This window comes from Crocodylus siamensis, chromosome 5 (assembly GCF_052110815.1).
Source record: "Crocodylus siamensis isolate JL-2025a chromosome 5, ASM5211081v1, whole genome shotgun sequence".
In the NCBI taxonomy this organism is placed as follows: Eukaryota; Metazoa; Chordata; order Crocodylia; family Crocodylidae; genus Crocodylus; species Crocodylus siamensis.
The window spans coordinates 40,581,021-40,598,315 of NC_143399.1; the positions used below are offsets into that span (position 1 = coordinate 40,581,021).

Genomic DNA, 17,295 nt, shown 5'->3' on the forward strand with positions numbered 1-17,295 from the left:
TCCTTTTGTGACACAATATATGTTGCTACAATCCCAGGGGCACCTTGGCTTGAGGTGCAGTAGGCTGAATGCCCATTAGACACATTAGAGTGAGAAAAGGAATCTGTACCAGTGAGATTTTAGGCACGACATGATTGCCAAATACAGATGTGCTAGTCTAAGTGTCAGACACTTGGCAAGCTGCACTGGAACCAGCCTATTCCCAGCAATACCAAGAAGGTGCCAAGCTAGGCTGTGATTCCCCTTAGGCCGTCTATTCCTGGCAGTGGTGGGGAGTGTGTGCGTGGGAGGGGAACTAGTCTCCTTCTGGGGCTGACAGGGTATACAACAGTTTAGACTTACCTGTACTGATGGGATCTGGAAGAAGCTGGAGCCAGACTTCCTCAGTCAGAAGTACAGTAAAATGAAGTGGTGGGGGTCAGGGGCTCTCTGCGAATAATCTGGCTTTTATTTCCTGCTGGAGTATCTGTTCTCCTGCTGTTCTGGTGGCGGGTACGGAAGAGTGGTGCAACCTCCCTCCATCAGTAGACACACAGGAGATGTGGGACATCACCTCCTGTTGTTTGCGCAGAAATAAACCACGCTGTTAAGAGCTGTTGAAAGATCGTTGTTATTTACAATTTACCATTTTACAGAAGTACAATTCATGTTGGCCTTCCACAGAATAAATAAGGAAGAACAGAAAACTGTACATGTGGATCATGTCTCTTCTTCAAACCCAGAGCACTGGTCGAGAGCTATTTGGAAAGAAGCATTGTAGTTAGACACTGTGACTAATTGATCACTATTCATTAGCAATGGAAAACACAATTGAATGCTCTCTGCCCTGGGCCTGAGGACCTTTAGTCACAACAAGAGCTCACAATGTTGTTTCAGAGGCATATTTCCTGCAGTGGGGGAGGGCAAAACACAACATTATTTTTAGAGGCATCAAGGTTGACATAACAGATTATAAAGCTTGATATTTACAACACAGGTGCAAAGAGCAAATTCCTCCCATCCATGAAATACTGGGTTCTCCCCTCCACCCCAGGGGGTAAAATCAGAGTAACTTCACTGAAATCAGTGGAGTTACGCTGCTCTGAGAAGAGAAACTGGCCTGCTGCCCTTTATGGATCTGACTTGCAGAGACATGCATGGGTGCCCAGCTATGCCAGAAGGCATTAGAAAATACAGCACTCCACACCTCTGGAAGTCAGGATCCAGGTTGGCAGGGGAAGGGTTGGCCCCTCATGATTCAGTATTTCAGATTTGGGGTGCATACCCAGAAAGACGCATGCTGCAGCTCTAAGACCTTCAATTCCTCCTGCCTTGCACCTTACGTCCCCTTTACATCCATGCCAAATGCTGCCAGATTCAAGCAGGTGTATTTAATGCCCCTTCTCCCCAGGGACAAATGACCGCACAAGCTGGCAACAGTGCAGAACTGAGCCCGTTGTGAGTGAGGCACATTTGTTCTAAGTGCCAAGGAAGGAGTATTTTGCACCTGTGTTTGCTAAGAAGCTAAACAGTTATTAATAATGCCTAATATATCACACATTTCTATAGCATCTTTCATCCCATTGGACCCGAAGAGTTTTACAGATATCTTTACAAACTGTATGTACACACAAGTCACTGAAAGACAGTGACTTTTGGGGTGGAATGCAGCTGATGTCACACAAATACTACATAACAGTTTAGGACAGGAAGTGAAAGACATATAGCCAACTGAAATAAAAGCAGCGGGATGGAAGAGCATAGGGGGCAGACTGTTTAGATTTAGCCCAACTACCAAGTCCAGAATGCTGTGTCACTGGTGTTTACCTCTTGGTAAAGGCACTGATATTTCAGATGAGAGCACAGCTCATTCTAGATGAGGCCCAATCCTGTAGCCAGGAATTTCCACTGCGACCTATGTATTTTTGATAAAAGGAGGCTCAACATTAGTATTCTGAAGTACACATTTGGGCACCCAAGAAGGTGTGATTTTCCAAAATTTCTCATTGTACCTGGTGCTCTACCAGACTTTGGCTGAGGCCTTGAGCTTTTTGGAAGGAAAAAAATATATCAGACCTCTTATTTGGATACCTAAATATGGACTTAGGAGCCTAACAGCAAACAGCCATTTTTAAAAATAAATCTTAGCCAATAAATTCAGATTTGGGGCCAACCTTTGCTAGTGATTGCTGTAAAAAGAGATCAGAACATTGCCTGAACTAGGTCAGCCCAACATCTAGAAGACCTGCTTGGTTTTATTCTAACTTCTCACACCCTGTTAGGATAGTGTTATTGTACGTAGCTCAAGGCTACTGAGAATGTGACAGCCAGCACTATGCCTTCTTGAACCTCCGTGGCCACAGAACTCAGGATTCACCCATTTGAGGAAAAAAGGGAAAACGAGAGCAGAAGCGTAGCGGTCAGCAGTGTGACGTCTATGACCCACATTGACGCAGTCCCAATTTGATGCAGTAGAGGGCAGTGGTGCCACGTCCACACTGATCAGTACATTGCAACAGTTATTTAGGAGGAGGCCATTTCCCAGCATTTAAAAGATGCCGGAAGTCGATTTGGGGACAGAAGTAGCTAGACGAGATCCTAAAGCACTAGTTTAGCTTTATCCATTATGTGGAGTGGCTGAGAGAAACACGGGAGGGGAGGTGGGGGGACACACCAATTTTTCCATTTGCCAATACTATGTTATGGGCATGAATGTGAACAACTATACGCAGATAAATCTGTGCATGTCCGTATGCGACCAAACTCTGCTCTGCAGTCCAAGTCAGTCCTGGATGCTCTTGCATAAGTTCCAATTTTGTTCTTCATGGCACATCACTGGGTCACAATCCCTGCAAGTTTGTGTCCTCCGTGGTCATTGTTCATAAGCTCTGCGGCCCAGCTTTGCTCTGAGATGGGCACAACACGTAGTCTCCATTTAGGTGCTAGTTTTTTTAAGAACTGGGGAAAAAAAGTTTGTCTTTCTGAAACCAAACTCTAAAATGGGATCTTGTTCTTTCTTTTGTGTTATTTGTGCTCATAAAGCTAAAATTTACTTATCTGGTTGAACTTAATGCCCTAGACAGAGGCTGGGTGTAACCTGCAGAATCTGAATCCAAATGACACTTTTTCTCCAGTCTCAAGGGGTTTGGAATCAGGCATCTAGTGTAAATTCTGTCCCTATCACATTCAACTAAAATGCAGACTGATTGCAATTAGGCTAAGGTACTGAATGTTAAGAGCTCTGGACATTACATCTGTCGTGCACTGGAGTTTGTTTCCCCGTACTTGGTGTGTTGGGAGTGGGAGGGGATTTATGCTGGATTCCAAGTCTTGTTTATAACACTTTCAATCAGTTGCACTTTTGTCTAGACAACAGAATCACACATCTAGATCCCACTGTCTCTCTCTAGTAACTGAAACTGCCTTCTTTGACCTTCCTGACTCTTATAGCAGCAGTCCATGCAACACTAATCCTTTCTGGATTAGTGGACTCCTCAGTCCAAATCATATCTTCTTCTGGCCCTCCACTGGTGCGTCTCCTCTCCCCCTCTTTCTCCATCACAGCCTACAAGCTGGTCTCCCTCCTAACCGCAACCAAAATAACTCAGTGGCCTTTCATTCATACCTCCTATTTTTGTGAGGCAAGTCACTGTGAGGGCATTCGGGTTTTGATCTGCTTTGGGTCAGATTTCTTGTCATGGTCTTCAAGACACTTCATGACTCTACCTGCACTTCCATTCTGGATGTGACTACCTCCTGGATCACCACTTCCCTGTGAACTTGTTCACAGCCCTGCAAAGCCCTGCTTGAGTCTCTCAAGTGCATTTTAACAAATCTTGTAGTGGCAGGACACTGACAGTCCTCGTCTCTCTGCCACTTGTCTCCAGGGAATGCGCATTCCCACCTGTGGGGATGTGCCCGGAGGGTCCCTTCCAGCTTCACTTTTCTATGATTCTACGAAAGTAAATGGGACGTGGATACAAAACACTGTGTAACCACAGTACAGAAGCAAGAGAGACTCAGCCTGTTACAGCCATGTGATCTCTGCCAGAGTGGTCCTGGATAACATTTGGTCCCTTTATGGCAGAAGAACCAAGTCTGTCCAGGAACTCTCGAAGGCTCTTCTACACATGGACTTGCAACTATTTAATTAACGAGGGGTTGTTAAGCCAGTGATGGGGCAGCTTTGAGATGAGTGAGGGAGAGATTAATTTAATCTCTGTTGGTTTTGCTTCCCGTTAGCATCCCAAACTGCTGTAAGCCTACAATCTGGCCACAAGCTGGCAGTGCTGCATCACTTCCATGCCCTTTATTCTGGGCTCTCCCTAAGTCTTCTTGCAAAGAACAAATTTTCCAGCTAATAAAATATCTGTATCCTGCTTGGTCTAATAAAAGATGTCACATTTACCTAAAGAACCTTGTCTTCCTATGTCTTTAGATCAACACGGCTACAACCAGCACCCCTAATTCTCCTCCCACCAAGCTAGCCTTCTGAGTAATAGATAACTTCGCCCCAAAGCTTCCACATGGACGCCTGGACCCTGAGCTGGGCCAGGGTGCACTGCATACAAAGCAGCTCAGGGTGGCTTGAGTCAGCAAGTGTTGAGATGGTCCCTAAGCACCATCCAGAGCTCCTCAGGCTGGAATGTCCTGCTCAGCCTTTTCGCCCAATTTAGCAGAAATACTCTCTGAAACAATCTGATTAATGAAATGAAAAAGAGGGAGAGAGTTATAGAAGGCTGCATAGTTAGTAGCATGATACAGATATGTAAAAAATAATGAATGGGGTGAAGAGAGGAAATGGGGTATGTCCATCTTGCCTTTAGATCTGCCAAACTCCCTGCCATGAGAAACCACAAACTTTGTGGGGATCAGAAAAGAGCAGGGTATTATATAAAAGCTGAGAACACCTATAAGGATGATAAGCAGGGTCAAAAGTGATATGTGATAAAAACTGTCCCCAAAGCCAACTCTGTCACCACCCTCTTAGCTCCCTGGTGATACACCGGTTGCTCCAGTTCTGTCTTCCAGCTACACCTCACTTTCCCTCTCGAGTAGTTGGTTGATATAATTCATGAGCAGAGAGGTAATTAGCCATGTTAGTATGAAGTCAGTCAGAAGGCAGGGTATATATGCACCTTTATACATTGACTAAATAAGGTATGCATAGAGAGCACAAGCTTTTGTGAACCCAAGTTCACTTCATTCAAGATCGCAGCATCTGATGAAGTAAACTGGGGTTCACAAAAGCTTGTGTTCTAGAAATATATATATCTTATTTAATTAGTCTGTAGAGGTGTATATTGACCCCGACTTCTGATTTAATTTAGCCTTTAGCTAAGCTAGAAAAAAGCGACCTGTTCTAGAGCTTAATGAAAGTCCAAACCATTGGCTCCAGTCAGTCAGCTACGCTCCCTTCCCAGAACGGCAGCCCTCTGTTGAGGGCTCAGCAGCCTTCTTTCGACACTTGAGATGAAGGAGAGATTTCCTCCCATCCTGCTTCAGAGAAGCTACCATAACCCTAGACAGGAGGCAGCGACTGGCCCGAAGCTCTCTACAAACTCTGCTTCTGGGGCTCACAACCCCTCCTGCACTAATGAAAAGCTTGCCCCAAAACCACCCGCTTCCTGCAGGGAAAATACTCTCCTATCCTGTGGCTTCCCCTTCCCCAACTCTTGGCTCTTCCATGATATTGGTAGTCACCTCCTCAGTTCCTCCCTGGAGTGACACCCAGTCAGCCCCTTGGATCACTCAGTATGGAGTGCAACAACAGGTCTGGCCTCACTGAATACCAGAAGGAAACATTAAGAGCACCTTGCCTACTTGTCACACCCTGCTCTCCCCATGTACTTCCTTCTCCATCCAGCAACCTCTGGCAATGAGGAGCTCTGGCATCTCCGGATCCCTTTTCCCAGCATACACTGCTGCCTCACACTCACCTGAAAGCTGCCCCCCACCCCATACTTCCTGCCCCAGTACACTTTTGTTCTTGAGAAAGATTGGGCCAAATCAGAAATCTACCTTTAAGGGGCCAGAGAATATTGTTGAAGGCCTCTTAATCCAAAACATCATCTAGGACCTTCCTCTCAAGCATCTTGTATTGATTTCTATCTGAAACAGCGTCCTGGACTATATGTACCCTGATCTGATCCACCCTGGCAATTCCTATCTTCTCCCTTCAATGGACAGTGCAGTCCACTTATATGCAGATGGTATAAGTGGAGAAATCACTTAACTGAATAACACAGCAGGGATCCCAGTTTTTTCCTATCACTTACAATGTAGCAAACCAGTTATGTGCATAAGCAGTTTATAGGGCTAAGAACTCTGTTCTCCGCCATCTGCTTTGAAGCGTCACTGTACTCTGTAAGCACATAATTGGTGAAGTTGACTAGGGGCTGTCACTACAGCTAAGGCCCTATAAGAAACAAAGTAATGAGTCTGAATGATGTAGCCCATTAACTATCTTCTTGTAGTTAATGAGCACTGTTCACTTTGTGTGATGTATTGTGAATTAGTCATTAGACATGGCACTGTTTCTTCTCTCCTTGGGCACCAAGTTTGCTTGCAGTTTTGGGTCCTGTTCAGGACAATAAAGTTACCAGCCATGTAAGCTGTGTGGCGTTCTCTCTCTCTCTTAGGCTACTCAAATCTTTCCACCATTCTGGAGTCAGAAGACATAACACCTTGCATTCAAGTAAGTGCATACCCTGAGTGAGTCCATAGCCTCTTTTTTTCAGTCCTGAGGCCGTGCACTTAAATGGAGCGTACCAAGGAGACTGTCATTCTAGACTGGGTTTGTGCACAATAGGCAGGCTGCTGGTGCTGCTATTGTCTCTAGGTTAAATGCAATTTGTTTAATTTATTTGAATATTTGCCTGGAAATCTGTCTTCCATGCAAAAAACCCTCCTCTTTGCTTGACAAGTTCCTCTAGTTTGGGGATTCCTGCAGCACTTTGACACAGGGGCCATCTCATTTGCCTTTAGGATATGGTTCTTCTTTAATGCCGATCAGCTTTCAGGTGAGTTTCTACAGTTCCCATACATTCCACAGAAGCTTTCTGGTTCAATCTCTGTTATGCTCTTTAGCTTGTGTCTGCCCCCTGCTCTTCCCCCATAGAGAGGCTGAGCAGGGTTCTCTCACTGCCGCAGTGAGACCAAAGAGAGTTCTCCACTGAAGCACCCAATTATTGACTTTTGTTTTCCAACCCATTCATCTGTGAGAAGGAACAACAAATGGGAAAGGCCCTTGAGCTCATCTGGCCAGGGACAGAGCACTGAAATGCTTTCCTCCCTGGCTCTATTCCCCTCAGTCCCCTATGCCATCCGACCCCCTGCCTGACAATGCAATGCTGTTATTCAGCTGTACAGAGAAAGAACAGCGTCACTCAGACACTTGCCTAAGGTCACCTAAGGAGTCTATAGGAGAAAAGGGAGTAGAGCCTGGGTCTGCCGAGGCCCAAGCTAGTGTCCAAACTACTCTTCTTCTGCCTCTTCCACTTTCCCTTGTTTCCCTCCAAAATAACCCTTGCCTCTTTGGCACAGATCCCTCCTCTGTCATCTGATGCTCCTTCTGCCAGGCTGAGCTCCCACCTCCATCATGCATCTTTCCTTTCCTGTTCCTCCCCTTCCTCTTTCAGTCTGCCCAGCTGTCTTCACACTCAACCTTTTTCTCACATGCCCATGGCCTCCATCTTCACTGGTCGCTTTCATCCTGCAGCTGCCCTCTCCACTGTCTGCATGGCCTGATCACGTACTGTTGGCACCTGTTCTCTTTCCTTCCCTATCAGGATTCGCATGGATGGAGAGAGATCGCAGAGAGTGTGTCTACACATTCATTAATGCGCCTTAGATGCTGCGCATTTAGTTTAGTACTTGCTTAATGAAGTACTTACTGAATGCACAATAACTAGAGATACTGTGCAGTAGCACCACTGCACAGTTATTTTGTGATGCTACTGTGCAGTAGTCTAATAACACTGTGAAGTAGGCTATTAGGATGGTCTTTAACCTCCACGCTACCGCACAAGTGTTATTAGGCTAATGCGCAGTAAGCATCTCATGTAGATGCACCCAGAGTTTCCTTCCCTTTGAACTGTGGAGCATACAGCCGCTGGGAGAATTCACTCAGTGACTTGTGAACAACTGAAGCTTGAAAACAGCTTGTGCAGCTCTTTCCTGGTGAGTGAATTAGCTAAAGTAAAGGGCCCAACTACAGCAGTAGAAAGCTGACTGTAAAACACGGGAATAAGCACAATTTAAATAGTGAAATGGTGCTCCAGTTCTGGTTCTGTGAGTGGGTGGGATTCTATGCATAAGGTTGTACCATATATGGTTGTACCACAGCTCCTAGGTTTAACAGGAAATAAAGATGCCTTGGCCTTTCCACGCTCTGAAATTCAGGAAAACAACACTTACATATTCTGCTCTGCATGCAGTATGATCTTCCCTCTTCTATAATTTTATAAGTAAGATTTGTATGGGGGAAGGCAGTTGCAAGTTCTCCATGTGGCCCCTGAAATTGTACTCTCACAGCAACATACACAAAAGGCCTCGTCTATGCTAGAACACATTAAGTATGTGAGACCCCATTCCTGCACACAACAGCTTTCCCAAGCAGTGGTCCTCCTAGCAGGCTGCACTGATGGCATCACATCTGAGGGGGTTAGCTTAGCTCTGCCTGAACCAATTCAGTCTGCAATATTTGTTTCCTGAGCTGGGAAAACAGTTGTATAAGTTCAGCCAGGCCCCCTGACTCCATGCTGTCATGCATAACTTATACCGCCAACTTTTCAACTTCAACTTTGGTAGCCATCATGGGAATCCCACAATGCACTGGTGCAACTACATTTGCAAAGCTCACTTGTGTGGATGTGCCAAGAGCTGCTGGATTAACAAATCAATGCAAACACAAACAAAGTTTTTTCATGCAGCTAACGTCTCACAAAGTGTAGGTAGGGCCCTCCATGTATGCTACGTAACCCAGCAACACTACAATGAGGACTGAGGTTCACTGGATATGCAAACAATAGGGCTTCCTTGTAGGAACAGATATAAGTGTATTGTAAACTCTAAGCTCCCCATTTTCACTTTCAATTAAAAACTGCAAAGGAATTACATCCCCAAAACCTCCCATTGGCAAAGCAGCCTCTGTGAGCATCAGCTAGTAACTGATGGGGCAAATGGGACAGGTGCATAACACCCTACCCAGACTATAATTCATTCTTGTGGATGCAACAGCCAATACCACACTGACCCTAAGTACTTCAAGCTCTGAATCCTGATAGCTTACACCTAGAAGTGTAGATTGAGCCTTGGAACGTTATGATGATGTTAGTTGTGGGCTCTGAAGACAGAAGTGGGTGCTAACAAAAACCCTCCATGTTAGCAAGAGCAAAACTGTTCCTTTTTTCATTACAGATGAAGAATGTGGACTGGGGATGTTCAGGGACATTACCACTTGACTTAAAATATGCTTTCTAACATGTCCCTATAACACTGATTTTGGGAGCTTGCTGAGCTAAGACCTAACCTCATCTGGTTTTCTAGGATAGCCCTACCATCAGAACACTAGCTCTACTTTTTTATGATCCTATGAACCTTGAAGACGGAGGATGGGCTGAGTAGCTCTGGAGAAGACATAGATTGGTGCCAGGACAGCCCTTCTGCTGCCTCTAGGCCAGTTGTTTTTCATGCCTCATTGCTTCTGCAGCAGATGTAGGAGAACCACAGCATGCAATTCAATGCCCCCATCACAAGTGGCAATGATCACCTACCAAGTAGAATGTGCCTTCCTGCCCAATAGCATGTGTCTGGGCTTCCTGCTTCCTAACTGGCTGAAACCAAGTGAGAATGGGAGGATTTCTACCAGGGCAAATGTTCAGTTCATTCAGCTTGTTTAAAGCCAAAATCATTCCATTTTTCACTAAATAACTGCACAGTCCACTCTGATCTACTGGCAACTCCTGCACCATGGTGTGCATCAGTAGTGCATTCCCTACCTGCATTCCCTGTGCCAAATCCCTTCCTTTTCCCAGGTACATTTGCTTTCCCAGTTGAATTCCTGGAGCAAGTTCCTTCCTACTGGTGTATTCCCAGCACTTCCTCTCTGCACCACAAGCTTCCTCACGGGGAGGTATATCTCACATTTTTCCTTTCCAGAATGGACAGATCAAACCTTCTTTGCTTAAATCCATTGATACACAAGAAAACATTGTGTCCATATATAACCCTTGTCTCAGCCTTATTCCAAAGTTTGGTTTGGTGAATGAGCTAGAGATTTAAATCTGATGTAGCCTTGGTTTCTTCTTACTTCTTTTCCCCACTCTTACTGCTGTTTAATGTACAAGGACATGCCCAACTGCCAAGGATTTATTGCAAGTCCAAGTGAAGTGGCTTCAGTTTTGTGAGTGTGTTTTGGGGGAGGTAGGGGAGGGGCAGTGGAGGAGAGTGTCTTCTGGGGGGTGAGCAGGGGACCACCAGGATGGGTGGGGGAAGCAAAGCATCACTCTTCACTGGTCGATGTTTGGAGTAGGCGATGGATTTCCTGGAAGGAAGGACGATCTTTAGTGTCTCGTCTCCAGCAGCTGAGCATTAGCTTATAGACAGGATCCGGGCAAAGAGCAGGCTGGGGAAGGTATGTCTTCAAAACAAAAAGCAGAGATTGTAGAAGAAGGGAGTTATTGTCAGGCTTAAACAGACCAGCAACAGTGCAAACTGATCAACTGCTCGTGGAAGGGCTTTGTATTAAAAGAGAAGGGACTAGTCGCAGAATTGTGTGATATATGGTCCTAGCAAAATGGGACATGAGCAAGTTTCTATCTCAAGACCTAGTTAAGTATTTCTGTCCTCTGAGCACCAGGAGTGAATAAATTGTTTGAACAATGTAAAAGCTCCATTTTTCACAGAGCTGATTGATCTGGTAGAACTCAGCAAGGTGCTCAAACACAGAAAGCAATGGTGATAGAAAACTGTCTGCTCCATACTCTGCATCTTGTGTCCTCGCTCCAGCCAAAAGGAGTTGGGAAGCATTGGGAAGTGTTACTTTGAATAAAAATGTCTGCATTGGAAATCCCACCATTCCCCACAATGACAGCAAATCTCATTATGGACCTGTCATGGGAACTTTGAAGCTAATATCTGAATATCTCCTTCCATTAGAGTCCTGATTTTGACATATGGATAAGCCCCCTACCTACGCCCATTTGACTCATCTCCTCAATTTTAGCATAAGATGTATCCAAATGCAATCAACAAATACAGCTGGTTGGAAAATGATTTTTCAGAGAAACTGCAGAGTTTCAAACCAGGTCTTGTTTCTGAATTGATTTTTTCTGCTTTGGAACAAAGAGTTTAAATTTTAATATTTTCCCTGGAATGGAAATTCTGAAGAACTTCTATTTGAAAGACCAAACAATTTTGTTTCGATAATGTCAAAACGATGCATGATAATATATTAAATATATAGCCTAGAAAACATACCAGAATAGCACAATTAATAATGCTAACATAAAGTAAAAGGCAAAATGACAAAACTGAAGTTAAATATTTTTACCTCATCACAACAAACATTGTCAACATTCTTGCAAGCAAACCAGGAAGTCAAGTGCAGACAGAAGTGATAATTTGCGCCTGATCTGGCCACAGAAAGCAGTTTATAGCTATGACTAAACAGAAGTGCATGGATGCAGAGAGCTTCAAAAATGGCAGATTGGGTGAAAATCTGACCCCTCATTGCATGACGTATCAGATGAAGAGGTTTCAAAATGTAGCCTCCTCTACAGAGCTCCCAGTGTTTTCAGAATGAGAGTGGGGGGAAAGGGTGTAGAGAGAATTCAGACTGGGGGGAGAATTCAGCCCCCGCACTCCCCTGGAGGGGGAGGCACCAACAGGCACCAACAATGCCTGTTGGTGCCCCTTTCTTTGGTATCCGGAGTGATCACCGTACTCGCCACCCCCTTACTATGGTACTGGGGGTAACACTGTAATTCAGAATGCTTTGCAGAAATCAGAGTTGCAGCTAGAAGTTGCACTTCTGTCTGCACCCTGAATATTTAATTTTCAACATTTCTCTGGTGAAAACTGCCTCAAAACTGACGTCTACATGTTTTTGATTGAGATGAAACTACATTGTCTGATGAAAACTTGTGTCATTGGAAAGAACATTTTTTATCAGCTCCAGTAACAAAATATCACCACTTGGATTTTGCAGAAATCCTGAAACACCAGGAGTGATGAATTCTGCCATTTGTCTCCATCAAGGTCCCAGGATTCCATGATGTCATGGAATTTGGTCTTTCTCCAGGACACTGCAATTTTGGCCCTGTTGTTTTAGCTGGGGACCTGTTTGTTTGGTTGTCCATATCCTTGCCCTACCAGGACCTGTCCGCTAGGCCTGTGCAAAGTGGCTAGTATTCACTTTGGATTTGGATTTGACTGATTTGGGGGACAGTGATTCAAATCACTGTCCCAAATCGATTTGGCCAAATATGATTCGGAGATTCAGGAACTGCCGAATCGGCTGAATCTCCAAATCAGACAGGGCCCATCCCCTGCCCACTCTCCCAGCCTCCCCACCCCCATGGCTGCCCCACCCAGCCCAGCTCCCAGCTCTTTAAAAAAAAAAAAAAAAAAGCGCCGAATTTACCGGCTGCTGCGAGGCAGCAGGGAGGTGGGGAGGCGATCCCCATTGCCTGCCACTGCCCCACTCTGAGGGGGGGCTCTGTCATGACCCCCCAGAAGCCCCAATGGTCACTGCAGCAGCCAGTGAGTAGGACTTTTTTTTTTTTTTTTTTTTTAAAGAGCCAGGAGCTGCAGCTGGGCAGAGCAGCCATGGAGGGGGCTGGGAGAGTGAGTGGGGGTTGGGGTTGCTCAGGGGGGTGGGGGAGCAGACAGGAGATGTGGCCTGGTAGAGGTCCCCCCATGGTCCCCTTCCCGTTCCTCCAGCCCTTGCTCCTCCACCCCCTACTTACCAGCACAGAGTCTGGGTCCAGCTCCCTGTGGCAGCCAGCAGGGACTACCCAAATCTCCGAAGTTCTCCGAACCTTTTCAGAATTGATTCAGAGAGTTTTGAATCAATTTGGACCTTTTTATTGGTCTCTCGATTCAATTCGGATTTGGAGATTCAGCCGCCAAATCAAGCCAAATCTCCTCCAAATTGAATCAGCACCCGGAACTTTGCACAGCCCTACTGTCCACGGCTGCCTCTTATTCAATGACTTTCCACACAAGGGACAGTGTAACAGGGGCCTCTGCCCCTCAAGAAGGAAAGAAAAGCTGAGCTATATTGGACTGAACAGCCAGGTAACAGCAGAGGGGCTTATTTGGGCTAGGAGGAAACACCTGTGCATGGTGGAGGGGCCAGAAGGGAAATGCCTAGAGGGATATAAACTCAGTCCCTGAGCTGAAGCAGCAGTCTGGCTCTGTGCTATGCAGGGAGAGGAGCTCCTGGGGAGAGAGTCTTCAGGAGACAGACTGGTAGGCACTTATGGCATGCTAGAAGGAGACAGCCAAGAGAAGAGAAGAGTACAAAGGACTGGGGGACAGTGATCCAAAGTGAGGTTTGATTTTTATTTGGAACCAGTTTGCTTATATATTGGTTTGTTTATAATCAGAGGACTGGAGAGTAGCTAAAGGGAGGTTTGGAGGCCATGCAGTAGAGTGCCAAGGGGGACTCTGTGTTTTAAGCCCTGCACAGGGCAGAGGTGCAGAGGGGCTGAAGCTGAGCAACCAAAGCCTGACACAGTGGGCCAGGGCTGAAGGCCTCAGCAAGGAAAAATGGGGCTGAGGCCAGCAATGCTGGCCAGACAAAGGATGCCTATACATGAGCAGGCTCAATTTAATCAAGTCTGCTGGAGTGTGGTAATTACCACACTCCAGCACCTTGTGTATCAGCATCCCCATGCTTAAAAATGGTGGCAGGATGATTTAACTAAAGTTCATCAAACAAGCTTTAGTTAAAGCACCCCCACTGCCATTTTTAAGTGTGGGGAAGTTGATACACAAGATGCTCAAGGTGCTTCAATAACAGCGGCCCTTGGAGCCACTTTAACTTAAAGTGCCCCCCCACCCCACCCCACCCCATCCCAACTGTCCAAGCATGTCTATAAATGCCCAAAGACACACAGAATCTAGTTCCCAAGGGGCAGAGTCATGGGCGACTGGTGCTGCCTTAGTCGGGGAGTGGGGGGGGAACATGCTCCCCCTGCAACCAGTCCTGCTGACTGGGGGGAAAGGTTCCCTGTGGGCAATCATGAGGACTGAGGGCCAAGGTTCCTCACTCCCTGGTGATCCCATGATGCCCGATCACTGTGGCTGAGGGCTGCGAGAGCTGCAGCCACTTCTGGGAGCGGCTGTGGCCAGTTCTGGGAGCAAGTGCTGACCAATCACCGCAGCCACTCCCAGAAGTGGTCGCAGCCACTCCCGGAAGCAGATGCAGTGATCAGCTGGTGTTTGCAGGAGGGGCACTGGTGCTCCTGCCTGCCCATAGCCTAAGCAGTGAGCATGGCTGGTCAGGGGGTGTACCGGCGCTCTCAGGGGTGCACATGCACCCCCTACGTGTCACCACAGGGCAGAGTATACAGAGTGCTGGAGAGGCCCCACAAAATCAGTGACTGAGTAGAGGCATGGGCATGGCTATGGCTGTGGGGTTGGATGGAAGTCACAAATACTGCCCCTAAGGCATGGATTAGGACATGAATGGTGCCTGACCAGTGTCAGTAGGGTTTGGGGATAGGTTTTGGTAGCAGACTGGGATCCAAACAAGTAGCTTAACTTCAAGTTAGGACATCAGCTGTTGGATTACTCTAGGACTTTGGGGAAGCCTCCCACCCCAATAGAACATTTCCATCAAGATGTGGCAGCTAAGACTGTGACGGGGTACCCAGAGGAGCTGGAGTAGGGCAGGATGATTGTGGCTACTAGGGGCACTGCAGCTGCCTTAGGGCCTATCCCGCCACAAACACAGAGGTTTTTGTCCTTATAACATTGTATTTCTGTCCATGGTTTAAATGCCAGGTTTATGGGGCATTTAACTATTTCGTAACTGGGCTATCTGCCTGGTTACGTTTAATGTGCAAGGTCCTCTCATCCAAGGCTTATAAAATAATTATTTTTGCTGTCCCTTCCTTCTATGCATTTCCCCCTTCCCTGTTGCCTACCTGCCGCCCTTGATCCCTGAAGAACTCTCCTGTATTCTCGATGACCTGTTCATCTGACAGCTGAGAATATGGCTGCTCTCTGCAAAAAGTGAAAGTCTCCCATAGTGTCACGCCAAATGCCCACACATCGCTGGCTGTCGTGAATTTGCCCTGCATGGAGGAAGCAAAAGTTGATTGGTTCAGAATCACACATGCATGTGTATGCATAGACACGTGCACGTACACACACAGCAGCCCTACAACTAGCCCCTCCTCCCTATTCTTGCAGCCTACCCAAGAGACCACTGGAGACAACAGGACATGTTCTGTTGACCTTATTCATATTCAAGTTGACTCGTGATCTTCACGTGAAATTCTCATGGGAAAATTGTCAAGAGAGACAGCTGGATGGAGATGGGACAAAGCCCTCTTTGAGTGCCTGACTGATACAATTACATTTTATGCAAGTATATAATGTGCTATGCAACATTCCTTTGAATGAGACCCTATCTTGATCTGAAGGGGCAGAGCATTTACCATACAAGTAGTTAAGCTGTTCCAGAGCCTGTTCTCCTTCTGCCTTCAAAAATCATCTCTTGATTTGCTTTGTTTACTATATACAAAACCACACTTGGGCATCTCTCTTTTTCAGTTTGGAGATTTCAGCTGGTAATGGCACACTGTTGGGGGCAACTTATGCATCTTGAACCCATATTGTTCATTGTCCAAACAAAGCCAGCCTCTGGCAAACTTTGAGACTTGTCTGTTTAACCAGACTTTCATTAATGCCATTAAGAGGGGATGGGGTAGTTTTGAAAGCCATGGTCTCATGGCTGTGGTCTCTTGCTTTGTATTTGCATTGAAGCAAGATGTTGAGAGCCTTGGCTTTAGAAGGCACAAATGCAATCTTATATTGGTAAAAAATAAATAATCATAATGAAACATCCCAGAGTCTCTCTCTCTCAGGCTAGAGAGAAATCCTGGTCACCTGATCACAGACAACTAACACTTCAGGCCAAGCTGTCTGACATGAGAATGTGGCTGCACAGTTTTTGTGCTGTGATGTCAGTAAATGACAATAAATGGTTTGTATAGTATATCTAAGTAAATGAACTGCTGCTGCTACAGCCTGACAGATCTTGGATCTGAGCTATTGTACTAAGTTTCTCATTTTTATTCTCTGGTTTGGAAAGAATGTCCACTCAGTCTTGTATGTTTAGCTTGGGCCTTGCTTTATTATAAATTACAGTGCAATATTTGGCTCCAGCCCAGAGGCTGTGGGTTAGAAACAAGACTGTGTGAGAATTTATTTCAAATGCAAGGAACACGGCTAATCCCTGGCTCCTATCCCTGATAACATGCATCTGGTTTGAAATCTGGATCTAACTAACAAACAGCACTCAACTACCTCAACTAGTGCTGAACCCAATGTTACAGCTGTGCCTAGTGCTATGGAGCGTCTGCACAAACAGGATCTATACCCAGACCTCCATCAACCAAGTAGAGAACAGTGTTATGCTAAAGCAAGTAAATCTTTAATCTGTGGGCAACCACAAATTTAATTGATGTTGGTAGGCATAACAGTCATCTTCCATTCAAACTAAATGAGTATGCTCCAGTGCTAAGGAGATCTACATGGGCAAAAGTTGGGGGCAGATTAGCAGTCTCCATTCACATGACTTTGGCACTGCGGCTGCCATCTTAGGTCTCAGCTCTGAGCAGCACTGGACTCTTATTCTATGGGGAGAAGACCAGATCTTCCCAGTGGGTTGTTCTAGCATGCACCACTTGGTGACGGCCTCCTAAGGGCCACTTGACCATCAAGAATGGACAGAGAGCAGTGCACTCCAGCTTCCTCCCTTAGCACATGCCTACCTCTTGTGCTTTCCCTGCATTTAGGAAAGGCTAAAACACTCCATTGATTCAAAACATGCAAAAATTGCATCTAAGATGTGGTTTCCTGGGTATCAGTGTTACACAGCAATATACTGTCAAGCATGGATGTGCCATCCCCCATGAGATGCCTACACGATCTCACTCTCACTGGTACACAGGCAAACCTTAAAGAATATGCTTCTTGCTGGCCCACAACTCAAGGGAGCTGGTCCTCTGCACAGACACGTGAGTGACTCACAGCTACTGGTCTGAGGTGACTTGTTCTCTTGTGTCTCCAATGCCA

At 46.0% G+C, this 17,295-nt stretch overlaps 1 protein-coding gene across 2 annotated transcripts in view; it reads right to left on the reverse strand.

Annotated features, from left to right (window-relative positions):
* Positions 1-99: 99 nt before the first annotated feature.
* The window catches only part of DDR2 (discoidin domain receptor tyrosine kinase 2), an 86,788-nt gene continuing 69,592 nt past the window's right edge, over positions 100-17,295 (reverse strand). The window contains exons 16-18 of one of the 2 annotated variants that reach the window (XR_016442199.1): positions 15,138-15,287; positions 9,981-10,621; positions 100-556 (exon numbers count right to left, since the gene is read on the reverse strand). Coding sequence is in view for 1 of the 2 variants with exons in the window: in XM_090046386.1 (XP_089902512.1) it covers positions 10,484-10,621; positions 15,138-15,287 (288 nt within the window). In the remaining variant the exon portion in view is untranslated. Of the gene's footprint in view, positions 557-591; positions 10,622-15,137; positions 15,288-17,295 lie in introns of those variants that run through there. The other variant, XM_090046386.1, reaches the window with a different exon arrangement.